Below are 19511 nucleotides of genomic sequence, written 5' to 3'. Positions count from 1 at the left end.
CGCTGCTTTAGGCAACTGTTTCTGATGTTCGGGTATCCGGCATTTGTGCACACATGACCGGGGGACTGCTTTTATGTCTCGGGAGATTAAGCAATTTCTCCTCGGGTGTGGCATCGCCTCCAGCCATACCACAGCCTATAATCCCCAAGGGAACGGGTAAATCGAAAGAAACAACGGTGTTATCTGGAGGGCAGTTACGATGGCTTTGTGTACCCGTGGCCTAGCCCCGGCCATGTGGGAACGGGTGCTTCCTGAAGCACTGCATGTGATCCGCTCCCTTCTGTGCACTTCTACTAATGCCACTCCTCACGAGCGACTCTTCCGGGACCAACATCGTGGTTCCAGCACTCATCCCTTACCCTCGTGGTTAGCTGAGCCTGGACCTGCACTGCTAAAACGCACAGTTCGTCAAAGCAAATATGAACCGCTTGCTGACTGAGTAGACATACTGGAAGCGAATCCGCAATACGCGCAAGTTCGGTTGGCTGATGGCCGACAAACCACAGTACCGCTTCGGCATCTGGCACATTGTGGTGAGATGGACGAAACTGAAGCTGACACCACTACCCCCGCCCAGGCCGACCCGCGCCCAGCCGAAGCTACCTCGCATTACGAAAGCATGTCTTCTTTGCCTCAAGCTGCGGAGTCACCGGGTTCTGGTAGGAGATCGCTGGGCGATGGAGAGCGGTCTATGCCTAACACCGATGGTTATGGAGATGACGGCGTGTACCGCACGTGCGGTGGCCGGCTTTGTCAACCTCCGACTCGCTTCGGTTACGATTCCTATTAGCGGCATTCTTAAGAGAGGGAGAATGTAATGAATCAGACGAAGGAGGGCCTGTTGCGGGTGTGATACACATAACTATCTGTCATGGGTGGTTCTGCATATGTATCCAGCTGTGAGAGTGAGCTACGGCCATTTGCTGAGAGCTAGGTAAGAGTGATTAATCATGCTCTTTCGTAGTTTGGTAATGCCCGCTTCATTACCCTGCGCTCGCGAAGCGAAAGGCAAGGTTAAGCATCCGGGTGCGTCCGTACGTCGTACGTACATACGTGTCTGCATTTTAAAAATTCATTTTCTCGGCAACCATGGGTCCGATTGACATGAAATTTTCACCGTAGGAGGGACTCCTCCTGTAGAATATTTTAGTGAATATTATGACGTTACAGGTCACGTAGTACGGACGCAATCTTGGAAAAACCCCAAAAAATTTGCACCTCTATCTCAAAAACCGCTGCACAGAAATAATTGAGCCAGGTCTCATTGCAAAGAACTCTCCATGAGGAATAAGATGTGAATGATGACGTCAAAGGTGCCGCCGTTATGACGTCATAATTCGACAAGTAAAAACCTTTATCCGATCAGGATGAAATTTCTTGAGCATCTTCTCGGTATAAATTGATGCAGAAATAAAATTATAATGACGTTGTCGGTCACGTGGTTCGGACGCCATATTATTTTGAGTGAAAAACCACTTAAATCCAATTTTCTCCTAAACGACTGAACAGATTGAGGCCAAACTTTCGTAGTTCGGTATCGCATACCCATGACGAACACAAATGTCAGCGAGCATGACGTCATGCGTCACATGGTTTCGGAGTTATGACGTTTTTAAGCATAAACGTTTAAAACCTAGCTCCTCCCCCATTTTTGATCCTATCGAGGGGAAACTTCTCAGATGTGTTCAGCATATCAGTCTACTAAAATGACCTTTTGGAATTTGCGATAGGTCACGTGGTTTAGCAGATATAAATAATTAAACAAAAATATAAATTTTTTTATAACTCTTGAACCGCTTCATTGATCGACGTGAAACTTCCATATTATAGTAGAGGTAATGAAGTGTAACATGTGTGCATAATTTCAAGATGATTGGATGTACGGTATAGAAGCTGGAAGTTGTTATTGCGTGAAGAAGAAGTCTTCTAGAGTGGGCATGGAATTAATTATCACTGCACATCATGAGCAGGCAAAGCACGGAGTGACCTCACGAGGTCATTTTGACCTCAAATAAAATTCTGATTTCAGATTTGTCAATCGCTGAGGTATATTAACACATGACCAAAACAGATTTTGCGAAATTCCGACGATTTTTGATGAAAATAGAACATTTGTGTCTGCATTTCAGTTAAGTAAAGTGTGTGCCGTGTCAGAATTTTAAAAATTGAAACATGGCTCATTGTAAAGAACTCCATATGGGGAATAGGTGTTGTTAACGATGACGTCATTGGTGCCATAATTATGACGTCATAATTCGACAGGGACAACGCTTAGTTTGATCAGTTTGAAATTTATTGAGCATGATCTATGCAACAATTATTTAGAGAATATAAATTTATGACGTCATCGCTCACGTGTTCTGGCTGCCATATTGGATCAAAAAAAAAGAAACGTTCAAAAATAGAAGAGTTGGCTCACACCAAGTTGACTGCGCAGGGTGAGTATTCGATGAATATCATCTAGTTCTAGATGTGTTCGGATGCTTCCTTGCTTTATGTAGACTTATAGTATGATTTTGTGTCCTGTAGAGATACACCTGGTCGATTGCAATAAAGTCTCCCATCCTGCGAGGTCTCTGACTCTACTTTCACACCAAATACATATTAGAGACAAAAATGAATGCAGAACACGATTGAAATAATGCATGTATACAAGCAGACGACAATTTAATGGTGTGGGTTGAGTGAGTGTTGGAGGAAATTTTTCCTCTGTGGCTTTCGTTGTGGAAGATGATGTGTAAACTTTACCTTCTATATATGGCAATTATTAGAGAAAGCCGTGGTGTCTCTTCATGACATCACATTCAGCATTAAAGCACACCCAGCTGATGTTTCCAAGTGGAAAAAGTTTGAAAGTAAAGCGCACCACTCTACTGTGAAGAGGTAGAGGAAGCATCCATGGGATGGTGTGCACAATCAAATGTAGAATGCTCTGTCTATGTGGTTCCAGTGAACGTCCACAAAAGCATCTCACTGTGCTGCATCACTGGAAGTCTGGATTGTGATTGGGTTTGCTCTTTGGATAACGATTTTGTTTGCTACTTCAAAAATTAGTTTGAAGATTAACCAGAAGGGTGCGTTAAGCTGGTTGCCGTGTCCTTTTGTTAAGCAGCACAAAATGTGCGTTAAGCAGCACAAGCTGTGCCATGTACGGCTCTAACTGTAATATCACATGTTAGGAAAAAAAATCATGGTTCCTCTAAGTTTTGTGAACATGTGTGCGAAGCCATTGGAGAGTAGTCTGGTGCGTTTTTATCTGATGCTGTGTGAGACCTTGTGACGGGACTGTGCCGTCGGTGATGCGGTCGAACATCACGCTTGCATAGCTCCTTTTTATCCTGCGCTCGCGAAGTGAAAAGCGCAGTTAGACGATCGGTTGCATACGTGTACGTTTCTGCATTTTTAAAATTCATTCTCCCGGCAACCGTTGGTCCAATTGACCCGAAATTTTACCATAAGAGTGCCTCCGCCTGTATAATTTTTTTAAATTCATAACTATGACATCATAGGTCATGCGGTATGGACGCCATCTTGGAAAAGATGGTTGCACCTTGATATCTCCGAAACCTTTCAATGGGACAAACCGAAACTTGGCTCATTGTAAATAAATCTGCATGAGGAATAAGTGTTCTTAACGATGACGTCATTGGTGCCTTAATTATGATGTCATTATTCAACAGGGAGAAAGCTTCGTCTGATCAGTTTGAAATTTCTTGAGTGTGATCTACGCAACAATTATATTCGAGAATATAAATTTATGATGTCATTGCTCACGTGGTCTGGCAGCCATATTGGATCAAAGAAAAAACCCTTCATAAACAGAAGAGTTGGCTCGCACCAAGTTGACTGCGCAGGGTAAGTATTCTATGAATACCATCTAGTTTGGGAGGGTAATCCCGGTATAATGATTTATCAATGTAATGACTGGTTTGCAGAACGCATTTCTTCATTATAATACAACTGTATCCCTTCACCTGTGATACGTTTACTGTAATACCAGTTAAAAGTCAAAGCACCACATACTTGTGTCCAGGGGCTGCACAAATCTCTGTGTAGTACTTGATCTTGGGTTCAGTGCCACTGGTCCGCATGGTAGCAACGCATCCATTGGAGAAAGTGAACGTTATCATTTGGCTGCTGCTGCTGGGAAGGATCTGTGAGAAGCAGCCACAGTGGATTACTTTCCGAAAAAAAAAATTTTTAAACCACATTTTGCAGAGAAACAAATTTATTAATTTTCTTTTTCACTTAGTTTTGCTGCACAACACTCTTGGTGACATAGAAAAATATTTGAAATGGCCCATCTACATATGGCGTACACGGAACAAAATCAACTGAGAAAAACAAAACTGGAGAAAAGGAAGGGATGTGGTGAGAAAAGGTGGATCGAGGGGCGTTTGTGGGGGAAGAAACGGGAAAGGAAATTGGGAGGGGGTAAGAATAAAGGGAGTCGAGGTTGAATTCAAAGTTTATCGACGCATCTCGGTGCAATAATTTGTCTGGTCTCCCTAAGATTCCAGCAAGGCCTAACTCCCTATTATCTAAGCACAAACAGTTGACATTTTCAATCATCTACCCCCAAATCCCCTTTCTTCACACTCTTCTGTCCCTCCCTTTCCCCAGATATTTAAATAAAGATTTTTGTACACTTGTTGAATAAGAAAACTTATAACATCAATAATGGTGCAGCTTTAAATGAGGATTGTTGGACAAGGAGTATCAATCACCAACAAAAAATTCAAACGAAACAAAAACACGACTTGCCGCTTTGCCGTCTGGCTTGCTGCTGTCATAACCTGTCGTCAAGTCACGCACGTGCAAGATGTTGAAACCACCGCAGCGCTGGGGATACGAGGCAGCAGTTCCATCAAAGGAGCGCAGACGGTTGAACAGCCGAGTGATTGTCGCTGGGTCACGGCAGATGAAATAAGACGTCTGTGACGCGTGGTGGCCATACCTGAGAATCATTAAGGAATTATAACTGATTGCAAGTTACAGAGGTCAACGGCAAGGGATTCTCACCTCGCTTTGCATTTTCCTTTACCTCCACATCAGAACAGGTTAGCGATGGAAGAAGGCCCAAGTGTTGTCTATAACAGCACAGCATGTCCAATCATTTACTGCACCCCTAAATATTTTAGTGTTCTGGTAATTCCTCTAAGGACGCAAGGTTAAAATAAATTTTCATTCATTTTTTTTTCTGCTACTTGTACATCATGAAGGAACTTACACTAAAGGACGTAAAGACTTGACACAGACAAATCCCTACTCAGTCCCCCACCTGACCCACACTAGTACCATAAATGTGCTCACACAATACTACATTATGGTAAATTTGTTTGCCTTTTTCTTCACCCAAATTAGATTTGTGAACGCTTGACTTAATATTGGGAAAGATACCATCATAATTTTCTAAGCAAATGAAAACAAGACCGAAAGTCCAACAGCGGCGTAGCCGGGCTTGTAAAATAGTATAAACCACAAACAAATATGATTAGCTTTTTAAACAGTCGCTAATGCTGTCTATAACATTAAACAAATAAATTTGGAGGAATCCCGACATCCGTAAAATAAGTTTTACTTACAGAACTGAGGGAAGATCTACTGTAATCTATATGCCCCACAAGAGTTGGGTTAATAACATGCTATCAAAACACCGAGGCGAATTCCTTACTTCTGCAGTTTAGTCCGTACACCGCTTATCATGGAATCATGAACCATACAATGCTTCAATCCATTAACTTTGTATTCACGACATTGGGATTAAAGTGTTATGGTCATTGTCGTGAAAATCAAGCTCAGACACGACTTGACCTCTGGGTAGGCTTTAATATCATTTAGATCTGGAGTACATCCTGTAAATATACATGCATGCAACAGGCATTAAATCAGAGCATTCATGAGCAGCAATGGTAGTTTCAATATAACAATGGTTAGCGTAGCGCAGCATTTGGGGGCGTACATACCATTCAAACTACTGGATAATGTCACAGTGAGTTCCGCTGAAGTGTCCGCACGCCCCGGTTGTCCCGGGTCTTATAGACGGCCCCTTCCGTAGCGAGCACCCCTGGGTTCACCTTGGTATAATTTCACTACATTCTCCCCGCCGTTAGAACTATACTGCCGCTCGGCAGGTTGCAATCAAGCATCAGCAATAAACGAATGGGTCACGTCAATCCATGTCGATGGCAGGGTTACTGCATTTCAACCTGTTAGCCTGGTTAGCATCAATCCCCAGATATAGAAGTATTGAGGAGGAAATCCCAATCAAGAAGATATCGAACCGAGCAAGCAGTGTTCATCCCAGGGAGAAGACGATGAGCCCGTGGGTAGCAGTAGTCTTACTGTGGGGTAGTCGGCACAGCAGCTACATGGATAAGGTGTACCTTTGCGTTATGCAACTCATTACATAAGGTGCGCCTTGACGAAGAGCGACTGTCCATTCGTCGCAAGGCAACGCATTACAGGCAGATGTGTCGATGTGGAAGGTGTGTAAACCAGTAAGCCATGTCTATTCGTCGCAAGGCAACATTTCAGGAAGATGTGTCAAAGTGGAAGATGTGTAAAGCAGTAAGCCTCTTTACAGTAAGTAAGAGTACATGACAGGAGGCCACTACAGTAAGTCCATTACAGTAAGTCTGTAGCTGCCTTGGCTCCCAAGGGTACATACGCATTACAAACTCTTGTTTCGGCATGCGAATCTACCGTTGGCAGCGATCGCACGAGACACGAGCGGCCTCTGAAGGCTGCCTGGACGACCGGCTGGACAAACCATGTTTGTCCCAGCGTCGTCCCGGATGGATTGTCTAGATGTCGAGATGATTGTCATGCTAGATGACCCGGATGGATAGGCCATCCCCGGATGTCCGACCGATCCATCCATACAACGCCATCATTGCATGGCACGGATCCAGCCGGACCGCGGATGGATCGACCATCCACGGACACAATGGCACAGAGACCCAAAGACAGCCATCGCCCCGGATGGACTGTCCATCCATGGCTGTCCGACCAATCCATCCATTCAACACCATCATGGAATGGCGGATCGACCATCCATGGACTCAAAGTGTCCATCCTGGGCCCCACAAGGGGCGAGGTGGGAGGCGTTATACCGGACGGCACCCGGGCGAGCATCAATTAACCTCCCGGGCCCCCACAAGGGGCGAGGTGGCCCGATCACAGGGAGGGGCCATGTCGAGCAAAGGTCGCAGATGCTCCCAAGGGGCGAGGTGGCCTGATCACAGGGAGGGGCCATATCGAGCAAAGGTCGCAGACGCTCCCAAGGGGCGAGGTGGCCCGATCACAGGGAGGGGCCATATCGAGCAAAGGTCGCAGACGCTCCTTACCCGGAGCGACAGAGCCATGGGTCAGAGCCAGGGAGAAGACGATGAGCCCGTGGGTAGCAGTAGTCTTACTGTGGGGTAGTCGGCACAGCAGCTACATGGAAAAGGTGTACCTTTGAGGCGGTGTACCCCAGAAATATATCCATCGTGCGTAGGGAGTTGCACGTGCGTAGGGAGTATTTGCACGTATCCTCCTGCATAGATAAGTAATACCAGCGCGACAGCGCGACAAGCAAATTAGCATCATGGTCATATCCCTTGGACATATCCACAAACCGTAAGATTATCGAGGTAGACGAAACATCTGTTAAGGCACCCGATCCTTCCCTCCATAACGGATGCCGGCTCATATCATCACTGAGCCGCCACCACCTTGAGCCCCACCGGGGGTGCAGCAGCGCGCTGCATACCGAAGACAGACGACCTTCACAGTCTGGGTCAGGCTGAGTCACAGGCAGTCCGGGCAGAGGGAAAATGGAATCAGACGAGGCGTCTCGCAGGCTCGAAATGTACGAGCCAAGAGCTCTGTCCGATAAACACGAGCCCAGAGTAAACAACGAGCCCAAGGTCGAGGGCGAGCAGGCGGTACGGTGCCCCGTTACATGCGCAGGTGACAAGGGAGTCGGGCGCGACGCTCAATGTCACCATTTCACGAGGTCACCGTGTACTCCCTAACGGCGCTGGCGCGCGACCCTGAGGTAGCGCCGCGTTACGTTGTTTACGGCGTTTACGTAAAGGACATTTGGTACGTAGTCTACCAAGGTACAGAGAAATGTAAACGAATCCCCTGATGAGTTCGCGGGAAGCACGCAATTACGTTAATGATGCTGTAAAGCAAACGCGTGATATAGTCGATGACGTCATCAATTAGTTCGGGCGCGTGCGTGCGGGCGGGTTTGACGGCGAGTTCTAGCTGAGCGGCATCCCCAGACGGAGTAAAGTAGCACTCCAAAATCTAAAGTCTCGCGTCCATGGGGCAGCAGCATTCGAGCGAGCTCGAGATCGGTATACGGAATACGAACCCGGCCGACGGGCGAAAGTAATATCTAGGGCGCACCGCGTACGAGGGAAACCGAAAGTTGAGCTCGGCCTGTTGATCCAGTGCGGGTGAGCCCGCCGAGTCGAGGTGGCGAGCATGCTTGGCAGCGATAGACTGCACGACCTGAAGTAGCGTCTCGTTTTCGGGTCAGAGCATGAAGGATGAAGAGGAGGCCATTTGGTCCGTCAAGCCTGCTCTACACCAACACCACATTAATCCAACAGTTATCATATTAAATTAATTGGGTGAAACGCGGGGTGTGAAACAGGAATGAAAGCAGTCGGTGTACAAAGGTCGCAGGTGTTTCACGTATACGCCGTTTGAAGATCGGGAACAACAAATCAGGTAAAACCCAGGACGAATAAGAACGATCATCTAGGATACACATGGTATACGATCAACCTCCATAAGCATAAGCCCGAGTGCCGTGAAAGGCTATGAAGGTCCCGCTCGACGTCCTTAGAAATTCATCCGTGCTGCGATGAGTCCTCGCATGGTGCCAAGCGAGCCTCCATTGAGGCGATTCCGGGCAGCGGAGTTCGCCGGCCTCGGGGAGTAGCCACATGCAGGTGCGATTGCGACGGCCGCGATCAGAATCGCCGGCCTCACAGAGTAGAGCCCGCGAGAGGAACCGCATGCAAAGGGGTTCATCCAGCGAAGATGCGGCGCGCGCAACTGGCGCGTCGTGCATTGTAGTGATTCCTTCCAGCGACGGTGCGGCGCGTGACTCGCGCGTAAGAGGGGTTCCGACGAGCAGCGATAGGAATCGCCGGCGTCGCAGAGAGGGCCCGCGATGGGTGCCACGTGTGGCTTCGCATAGGAGGTGATTCCGAGCAACGTTCGGAATCGTGGGCCTCGCCGATATAGTGGGCCTCGCCGAGTAGGGCCCGCAAAAGGGAGCAATGTGCGGCTTCGCGGCGAGGAGGTGATCGGAAGCAGGATGGGATCGCGGGCCTCCCAGAGTATTAGCACGCGATGGGTGCAGTGCACGACGATTCGCGTGGAGGAGGTGGTTCCACCGAGTATCGAGTGGTCGGAGTGAGCCGGTCGTGAGAGGCACGGCGTGCTTCCGACGAGCGGTGCGCGATTCGCGCGGAGGAGATGGGCCACAGAGTAGCGAGTGGTCGGAGTGAGCCGGTCGTGAGAGACACGGCGTGATTCCGACGAGCAGTGCGCGATTCGCGCGGAGGAGATGGGCCACCGAGTAGCGAGTGGTCGGAGTGAGCCGGTCATGACGGCGTGATTCCGACGAGCAGTGCGCGATTCGCGCGGAGGAGATGGTTCCACCGAGTAGCTCTATGTTCCGCTGATCTCCGCTCGTCACGGAATCACGATCAGCGGAATGCGTGCCCCGAGCGGCCTTTCTGCTGACCTTTGCAAAATGGCCCTTAGTGGAGCACAGGTGACACGTCGCCTCTCGGGCCGGGCATTCAGAGCGAGGATGCTGCCGATTTACCACAAAAGTAACGTTTTGCATACCGGGCAGGCCGTGGCCGGGCAGCAGCGGCAGCAGTGAGGCCGGAAGCGGACTCCGCTTCCGGAGCTCCCAGAGACTCGGCCGTCGTGGTGGTCGGGTCCTCCTCCGTATCCTCGGCGGTAGCCCTCTCAGGTCGCGCGTGTCGCGAGGTCCCTGCCACGACTCGTGGGTGATCATATGCGGTCAATTTTTCTCGGGCATCTGTGTATACGCGTGCCAGCCGTAGTGCTTCTGTAAATGTCAGCTCTGCGACCTCCAAGAGACGGAGCCGCAAGACTCCAGAACTTATTCCGGTGATGAATGAACCTCGGAGCAAATCGTCCTGCACTTGCTCATGGGTCCGAACGGCACGCAGTCTGCCAATAAGCAGCGCAGCTCCTGCGCGAAGCGATCGATCGATTCAGACGGTTGGCAGTCTCCGCTGAGAGAGTTGATGCCGGCCGTGCACAGCGCTCCGTGTACGTAGAGGCGCTTCAGCTCGGCTAGGGCCGTAGCGTATGTCCCAAACAGTGTGATGGACCCCGGACAGCTTTATCGCAGCGGTGGGCTCGGTCCCGTGAGCCGCAAAGTGTATCTGCAGCGTTTGAGCCAACGAGCGAACTCCGATGCAGATCCCTCAGCTTGAGGGTCGGCTCCGGGAAACGGTACCACGATCATCTTGTGGTCAGCCATTCCCCGGAGATCTAAATGATATTAAATGTCGTGAAAATCAAGCTCAGACACGACTTGACCTCTGGGTAGGCTTTAATATCATTTAGATCTGGAGTACATCCTGTAAATATACATGCATGCAACAGGCATTAAATCAGAGCATTCATGAGCAGCAATGGTAGTTTCAATATAACAATGGTTAGCGTAGCACAGCATTTGGGGGCGTACATACCATTCAAACTACTGGATAATGTCACAGTGAGTTCCGCTGAAGTGTCCGCACGCCCCGGTTGTCCCGGGTCTTATAGACGGCCCCTTCCGTAGCGAGCACCCCTGGGTTCACCTTGGTATAATTTCACTACATTCTCCCCGCCGTTAGAACTATACTGCCGCTCGGCAGGTTGCAATCAAGCATCAGCAATAAACGAATGGGTCACGTCAATCCATGTCGATGGCAGGGTTACTGCATTTCAACCTGTTAGCCTGGTTAGCATCAATCCCCAGATATAGAAGTATTGAGGAGGAAATCCCAATCAAGAAGATATCGAACCGAGCAAGCAGTGTTCATCCCAGGGAGAAGACGATGAGCCCGTGGGTAGCAGTAGTCTTACTGTGGGGTAGTCGGCACAGCAGCTACATGGATAAGGTGTACCTTTGCGTTATGCAACTCATTACATAAGGTGCGCCTTGACGAAGAGCGACTGTCCATTCGTCGCAAGGCAACGCATTACAGGCAGATGTGTCGATGTGGAAGGTGTGTAAACCAGTAAGCCATGTCTATTCGTCGCAAGGCAACATTTCAGGAAGATGTGTCAAAGTGGAAGATGTGTAAAGCAGTAAGCCTCTTTACAGTAAGTAAGAGTACATGACAGGAGGCCACTACAGTAAGTCCATTACAGTAAGTCTGTAGCTGCCTTGGCTCCCAAGGGTACATACGCATTACAAACTCTTGTTTCGGCATGCGAATCTACCGTTGGCAGCGATCGCACGAGACACGAGCGGCCTCTGAAGGCTGCCTGGACGACCGGCTGGACAAACCATGTTTGTCCCAGCGTCGTCCCGGATGGATTGTCTAGATGTCGAGATGATTGTCATGCTAGATGACCCGGATGGATAGGCCATCCCCGGATGTCCGACCGATCCATCCATACAACGCCATCATTGCATGGCACGGATCCAGCCGGACCGCGGATGGATCGACCATCCACGGACACAATGGCACAGAGACCCAAAGACAGCCATCGCCCCGGATGGACTGTCCATCCATGGCTGTCCGACCAATCCATCCATTCAACACCATCATGGAATGGCGGATCGACCATCCATGGACTCAAAGTGTCCATCCTGGGCCCCACAAGGGGCGAGGTGGGAGGCGTTATACCGGACGGCACCCGGGCGAGCATCAATTAACCTCCCGGGCCCCCACAAGGGGCGAGGTGGCCCGATCACAGGGAGGGGCCATGTCGAGCAAAGGTCGCAGATGCTCCCAAGGGGCGAGGTGGCCTGATCACAGGGAGGGGCCATATCGAGCAAAGGTCGCAGACGCTCCCAAGGGGCGAGGTGGCCCGATCACAGGGAGGGGCCATATCGAGCAAAGGTCGCAGACGCTCCTTACCCGGAGCGACAGAGCCATGGGTCAGAGCCAGGGAGAAGACGATGAGCCCGTGGGTAGCAGTAGTCTTACTGTGGGGTAGTCGGCACAGCAGCTACATGGAAAAGGTGTACCTTTGAGGCGGTGTACCCCAGAAATATATCCATCGTGCGTAGGGAGTTGCACGTGCGTAGGGAGTATTTGCACGTATCCTCCTGCATAGATAAGTAATACCAGCGCGACAGCGCGACAAGCAAATTAGCATCATGGTCATATCCCTTGGACATATCCACAAACCGTAAGATTATCGAGGTAGACGAAACATCTGTTAAGGCACCCGATCCTTCCCTCCATAACGGATGCCGGCTCATATCATCACTGAGCCGCCACCACCTTGAGCCCCACCGGGGGTGCAGCAGCGCGCTGCATACCGAAGACAGACGACCTTCACAGTCTGGGTCAGGCTGAGTCACAGGCAGTCCGGGCAGAGGGAAAATGGAATCAGACGAGGCGTCTCGCAGGCTCGAAATGTACGAGCCAAGAGCTCTGTCCGATAAACACGAGCCCAGAGTAAACAACGAGCCCAAGGTCGAGGGCGAGCAGGCGGTACGGTGCCCCGTTACATGCGCAGGTGACAAGGGAGTCGGGCGCGACGCTCAATGTCACCATTTCACGAGGTCACCGTGTACTCCCTAACGGCGCTGGCGCGCGACCCTGAGGTAGCGCCGCGTTACGTTGTTTACGGCGTTTACGTAAAGGACATTTGGTACGTAGTCTACCAAGGTACAGAGAAATGTAAACGAATCCCCTGATGAGTTCGCGGGAAGCACGCAATTACGTTAATGATGCTGTAAAGCAAACGCGTGATATAGTCGATGACGTCATCAATTAGTTCGGGCGCGTGCGTGCGGGCGGGTTTGACGGCGAGTTCTAGCTGAGCGGCATCCCCAGACGGAGTAAAGTAGCACTCCAAAATCTAAAGTCTCGCGTCCATGGGGCAGCAGCATTCGAGCGAGCTCGAGATCGGTATACGGAATACGAACCCCGCCGACGGGCGAAAGTAATATCTAGGGCGCACCGCGTACGAGGGAAACCGAAAGTTGAGCTCGGCCTGTTGATCCAGTGCGGGTGAGCCCGCCGAGTCGAGGTGGCGAGCATGCTTGGCAGCGATAGACTGCACGACCTGAAGTAGCGTCTCGTTTTCGGGTCAGAGCATGAAGGATGAAGAGGAGGCCATTTGGTCCGTCAAGCCTGCTCTACACCAACACCACATTAATCCAACAGTTATCATATTAAATTAATTGGGTGAAACGCGGGGTGTGAAACAGGAATGAAAGCAGTCGGTGTACAAAGGTCGCAGGTGTTTCACGTATACGCCGTTTGAAGATCGGGAACAACAAATCAGGTAAAACCCAGGACGAATAAGAACGATCATCTAGGATACACATGGTATACGATCAACCTCCATAAGCATAAGCCCGAGTGCCGTGAAAGGCTATGAAGGTCCCGCTCGACGTCCTTAGAAATTCATCCGTGCTGCGATGAGTCCTCGCATGGTGCCAAGCGAGCCTCCATTGAGGCGATTCCGGGCAGCGGAGTTCGCCGGCCTCGGGGAGTAGCCACATGCAGGTGCGATTGCGACGGCCGCGATCAGAATCGCCGGCCTCACAGAGTAGAGCCCGCGAGAGGAACCGCATGCAAAGGGGTTCATCCAGCGAAGATGCGGCGCGCGCAACTGGCGCGTCGTGCATTGTAGTGATTCCTTCCAGCGACGGTGCGGCGCGTGACTCGCGCGTAAGAGGGGTTCCGACGAGCAGCGATAGGAATCGCCGGCGTCGCAGAGAGGGCCCGCGATGGGTGCCACGTGTGGCTTCGCATAGGAGGTGATTCCGAGCAACGTTCGGAATCGTGGGCCTCGCCGATATAGTGGGCCTCGCCGAGTAGGGCCCGCAAAAGGGAGCAATGTGCGGCTTCGCGGCGAGGAGGTGATCGGAAGCAGGATGGGATCGCGGGCCTCCCAGAGTATTAGCACGCGATGGGTGCAGTGCACGACGATTCGCGTGGAGGAGGTGGTTCCACCGAGTATCGAGTGGTCGGAGTGAGCCGGTCGTGAGAGGCACGGCGTGCTTCCGACGAGCGGTGCGCGATTCGCGCGGAGGAGATGGGCCACAGAGTAGCGAGTGGTCGGAGTGAGCCGGTCGTGAGAGACACGGCGTGATTCCGACGAGCAGTGCGCGATTCGCGCGGAGGAGATGGGCCACCGAGTAGCGAGTGGTCGGAGTGAGCCGGTCATGACGGCGTGATTCCGACGAGCAGTGCGCGATTCGCGCGGAGGAGATGGTTCCACCGAGTAGCTCTATGTTCCGCTGATCTCCGCTCGTCACGGAATCACGATCAGCGGAATGCGTGCCCCGAGCGGCCTTTCTGCTGACCTTTGCAAAATGGCCCTTAGTGGAGCACAGGTGACACGTCGCCTCTCGGGCCGGGCATTCAGAGCGAGGATGCTGCCGATTTACCACAAAAGTAACGTTTTGCATACCGGGCAGGCCGTGGCCGGGCAGCAGCGGCAGCAGTGAGGCCGGAAGCGGACTCCGCTTCCGGAGCTCCCAGAGACTCGGCCGTCGTGGTGGTCGGGTCCTCCTCCGTATCCTCGGCGGTAGCCCTCTCAGGTCGCGCGTGTCGCGAGGTCCCTGCCACGACTCGTGGGTGATCATATGCGGTCAATTTTTCTCGGGCATCTGTGTATACGCGTGCCAGCCGTAGTGCTTCTGTAAATGTCAGCTCTGCGACCTCCAAGAGACGGAGCCGCAAGACTCCAGAACTTATTCCGGTGATGAATGAACCTCGGAGCAAATCGTCCTGCACTTGCTCATGGGTCCGAACGGCACGCAGTCTGCCAATAAGCAGCGCAGCTCCTGCGCGAAGCGATCGATCGATTCAGACGGTTGGCAGTCTCCGCTGAGAGAGTTGATGCCGGCCGTGCACAGCGCTCCGTGTACGTAGAGGCGCTTCAGCTCGGCTAGGGCCGTAGCGTATGTCCCAAACAGTGTGATGGACCCCGGACAGCTTTATCGCAGCGGTGGGCTCGGTCCCGTGAGCCGCAAAGTGTATCTGCAGCGTTTGAGCCAACGAGCGAACTCCGATGCAGATCCCTCAGCTTGAGGGTCGGCTCCGGGAAACGGTACCACGATCATCTTGTGGTCAGCCATTCCCCGGAGATCTAAATGATATTAAATGTCGTGAAAATCAAGCTCAGACACGACTTGACCTCTGGGTAGGCTTTAATATCATTTAGATCTGGAGTACATCCTGTAAATATACATGCATGCAACAGGCATTAAATCAGAGCATTCATGAGCAGCAATGGTAGTTTCAATATAACAATGGTTAGCGTAGCACAGCATTTGGGGGCGTACATACCATTCAAACTACTGGATAATGTCACAGTGAGTTCCGCTGAAGTGTCCGCACGCCCCGGTTGTCCCGGGTCTTATAGACGGCCCCTTCCGTAGCGAGCACCCCTGGGTTCACCTTGGTATAATTTCACTACAGTCATATTTACTATTATTATTATTATTATTATTATTATTATTACGAAAATGATACACTACTGTATTAAGAAACCTGGGCTTAATTTGTCCAGAGGGTAGGCATAAAGCTTAAGGCCTAAGGCCCAACGTACCGTTGTGTTGCAAGAGACGTAACGCTGATGCTTTCGATATTTGATGGTCATTTTAACAATCAGTTTGTGTTTCACACTGAATGAAAAAAGTAAAGGTAGAGCATGCAGATTGTGATATATGATCCTTGTTCCAGGAATCTTTGACCCCACCAGCTCCCTTGGCAAGATCCAAGCCATATTTGGAGGTGAATACTGTTATGATGTCCAAATTAAAAAGTATTTGCTTTTAGTTGGACAACGGAAAGTTACCTCAGCGATTTAATGAGACCACCATAAATTTTCAATGACATTTATGTGCGCACGAGCTTGTGTGAAAATAATTAGGTTTTCACATCAAGAAGGATTGCACTTGTGGGCAAGGATGCAATCAATCTGTGGCCAAAACCCCCAAAAAGCAGAGATAAAGAATAACCTGGGTTACGGTGGTGTGTACATTAAAATAAACAAATAAACGGCTAGTGTAGAGCATAAGCACGAGTGTAGACAACTCTGATTGAGCCATCAGGCCAGTCCTGTTTATTGTTCCCAATCTGAACCAGACTCATGATGCTGGGAACCCAGATTCAAATCCCATATACTTTTACGTTATTGTTATTACCTATTACCAAAGGTGAACGGAGGTTATGTTTTCACCCCCGTTTGTCGGTCTGTTTGTCTGAGCAGGGTATCTAAAAACGTTATGAATTTAATTTATCGGATAACAAGAATTTTCCAAGCGATTCTTCACAATTGAGAGAGATGGCCAAAAATGATATTTCAAAATGTTATGGAAGGATTCGGACAAAACTTGGTGGATAAGTTGGGTAGATAACAAGAGCAAGCCAATATTAGATTTTGTTTAAGGTCCAGAAGCAAATCCAGCCAATTAGTGTGATGAATGAATGAATGAATAAATGATCGTTTTAAGGCCATTTTCCCCGCTAGAGCGGGGGTTAGCCTTGCAGGCCCCATGACAATCATGGTTCCCTGTTTGAGGCAATGTTTTTATGGCCGGATGCCCTTCCTGACGCCAACCCTTGGTCACGCTCTTTACGATGCGCAGGGATACGGTGTACCTATTCTAAATCGGGGTGCACACCGTGATCATTCATCCCAGAAAGCTGGTACTCAATTTGCCGACCTCGGAAGGATAACAGAATGAGTCAACCCCCCTGGCGTTAATTCAGCGATCGACCGGGATTCGAACCCAGGATCCAAGGATCCCAAGTCGGCACCCTAACCGCTAAGCCAACACCAGGCTTGGGATACAAAATGTAAACTTCTCGGCCTGGCAGAGAGAAGTATGTGCTCTAACGAGTGCCGTCCTAGTTACGTCATGTTATTTGTGCATCGTTTACAAACGTCCTTGCGATTCACATTAAAGGTACACTAAAATCAACCACTGTCTTTGCCATGCATCTGATTTACATACAAGCTCTACTACAAGCCTTACATAAAACTGTTTAAAAGTTAAAACATTTTTCAGGAAGAACATGCAGCCTGGTGTTGATTCACTGACTTGTCATAGATGTTCTGAAGCTGTTGAGTCAATGTGATATTCTGTGCTGCGAGGTAGATGGCCATCTCGGCCGCCATGGCTGCTGCACTCACACCATCTTTGTCCAAAACTGTTGTTCCACACATGAAACCTGCAAAGAGAAAAAAAATGGAAGAAACAAATAAAACAAGAAAAAGAGCAATCAGAGATTGCAAACCCTCGCCAGGATGTATTTTCAGTTTTTTTTAAGGCTTTTGTGTTAAAACAAATATGGCGGCCGAACTACGTGATCGATGTCAGCAATATTATTTTTTTCTCCACCAATTTATTCCTAGATTATGCTTTGATACTTGTGAAATAATGACGTCATAATGGAGGCACCTATGACATCACCATTCACAGATGTTATTCCACATGGAGAGTTCTTTACAATGAGCCAAGTCTCAATTTTTTCTATTCAGAGCTTTGAGATAGAGGTGCAATATTTCGCGGTTTTCCAAGACGGCGGCCGAACCACAAGACCTATGACGTCATAATTATTAAAAAATTCTACAGGTGGAGTTGCACTAATGGTGAAATTTTCCTGTCAATCGGACAAATGGTTGCAGAGAAAATCATATTCATTCTGTGTGGACAAACAAACGGACTCAAATGCAATACCCTCTCCTCTGGCGAGGGTAACAAGAGGGAGAATTGCTTTGCAATGGTTCCCTACCAAGGTTCAGTTCAATATGTTAAATGGTAAGGGGGAAAAGTCTGGAAAACTGGCCCATGTATATATATATTTTTGTGTGTATATATATATATATTATATATATATATATCTATATATATATCTATATATCTATATATCTATATATATCTATCTATATCTATATCTATATCTATATCTATATCTATATCTATATATATATATATATATATATATATATATATATATATATATATATATATATATATATATATATGTATATTGTTGTGGATATGAGGATTGTTTTTCTTTTTTTTTTTTTTAATTTTTTTTTAATTTTTTTTTTGCAGTGCAGACCAGTTTGCAGTTTGCAGTGCAGGGCAGACCAATCAGGGCCGAGGCGAGCTGACCGATGGGCGTGTCCTGAAGGCCGGCGGCTTGATCGCCTGAGGCGCTATAAAAGCACGCGCGCAAGAAGCAAGGACGTTGTTGAGTTGAGTGGTTGGACCAGACGAGTCAGACGAGTGGACCAGACGAGTTTTTTATTATTATTGCTTTATTCTGGACCCTCCTTACTCCAGTTATGTATAAAGGTCAAAGGGCGTCCCATAATTAGGTCATAAACAATCACGTCAGCCAATCATAGATTTCCCCCTTGTTGATAGTTATATCTTTATTATGTGTATTAGGGTAAGGCCTTGTCTTCCATTAAGATGACACTCCATTGCACCAAGTGAAATAAGATAGATTCCCTTCATTCCCCATTCCCACTCCCAAAACTTCCATTGCCAAGCCTCAATTGCCAATTACATCCCCTCCAAGCCTCCATTGCCAACTGCACTGGGCAGTTGCCAGGTTTGCTACAGCTGTGGGTTGCTGATTTCGCCCCAAAACCACCATTGAACATGTGCTCGGGGCGGGGAAGAAGGGCGTGCCCGCCCATCGTCATCAAGGGCGGAGCCAGAGGGCCGTGCAGACCAATCAGGGCCGAGGCGAGCTGACCGATGGGCGTGTCCTGAAGGCCGGCGGCTTGATCGCCTGAGGCGCTATAAAAGCGCGCGCGCAAGAAGCAAGGACGTTGTTGAGTTGAGTGGTTGGACCAGACGAGTCAGACGAGTCCTGGAGAAAGCACGCGACGTCCACGCAGCAGCAGCAGCAGCAACAGCGGCGGCTTCAGCAGCAGCCACAGCAGCTTCAGACACAAAAGCTTGGGGCCTTGACGGCAGTTTTGAGCGGGGCCGCGAAGGAACGGCGGCTGCCAAACGCGCCGATCGTGCTGCAGTATCCGTGGACCTTCCTCTCCCTCCAGCCATCCACCTCCTGCCAGTCCTATCATCATTCCCCGCGTGAGTCTGTCCTTGTTTGTTCTGTCCCTGGGTTAATTAAGACTGTAGGTAAGCTAGCGTTGCAGTCTCTCTAATATCTTCTGTAAATTATTTTCTTATCTTTCCTTCTTCCTTGGTTACTTTTGGTTGTAAATAGTAAATAAATTATATTCGTATTCCCTACTTCTGTCTTCTTCTCCTTCACATCCGTGTCGCTTTTGTCTTTTCCATA

At 49.3% G+C, this 19511-nt stretch overlaps 1 protein-coding gene across 1 annotated transcript in view; it reads right to left on the bottom strand.

Moving 5' to 3' along the window:
- The window catches only part of PGM2 (phosphoglucomutase 2), a 103795-nt gene that overhangs the window by 5897 nt on the left and 78387 nt on the right, over positions 1 to 19511 (bottom strand). Inside the window, exons 11-13 of the mRNA XM_078776724.1 lie at positions 17285 to 17414; positions 4765 to 4957; positions 4024 to 4154 (exon numbers count right to left, since the gene is read on the bottom strand). Coding sequence (XP_078632850.1) covers positions 4024 to 4154; positions 4765 to 4957; positions 17285 to 17414 — 454 coding nt within the window. The remainder of the gene's footprint in view (positions 1 to 4023; positions 4155 to 4764; positions 4958 to 17284; positions 17415 to 19511) is intronic.

This window comes from Myxine glutinosa, chromosome 4 (genome assembly GCF_964187855.1).
Source record: "Myxine glutinosa chromosome 4, kmMyxGlut1.1, whole genome shotgun sequence".
NCBI lineage: Eukaryota > Metazoa > Chordata > Myxini > Myxiniformes > Myxinidae > Myxine > Myxine glutinosa.
This window is presented reverse-complemented; position numbering and strand designations above follow the sequence as displayed.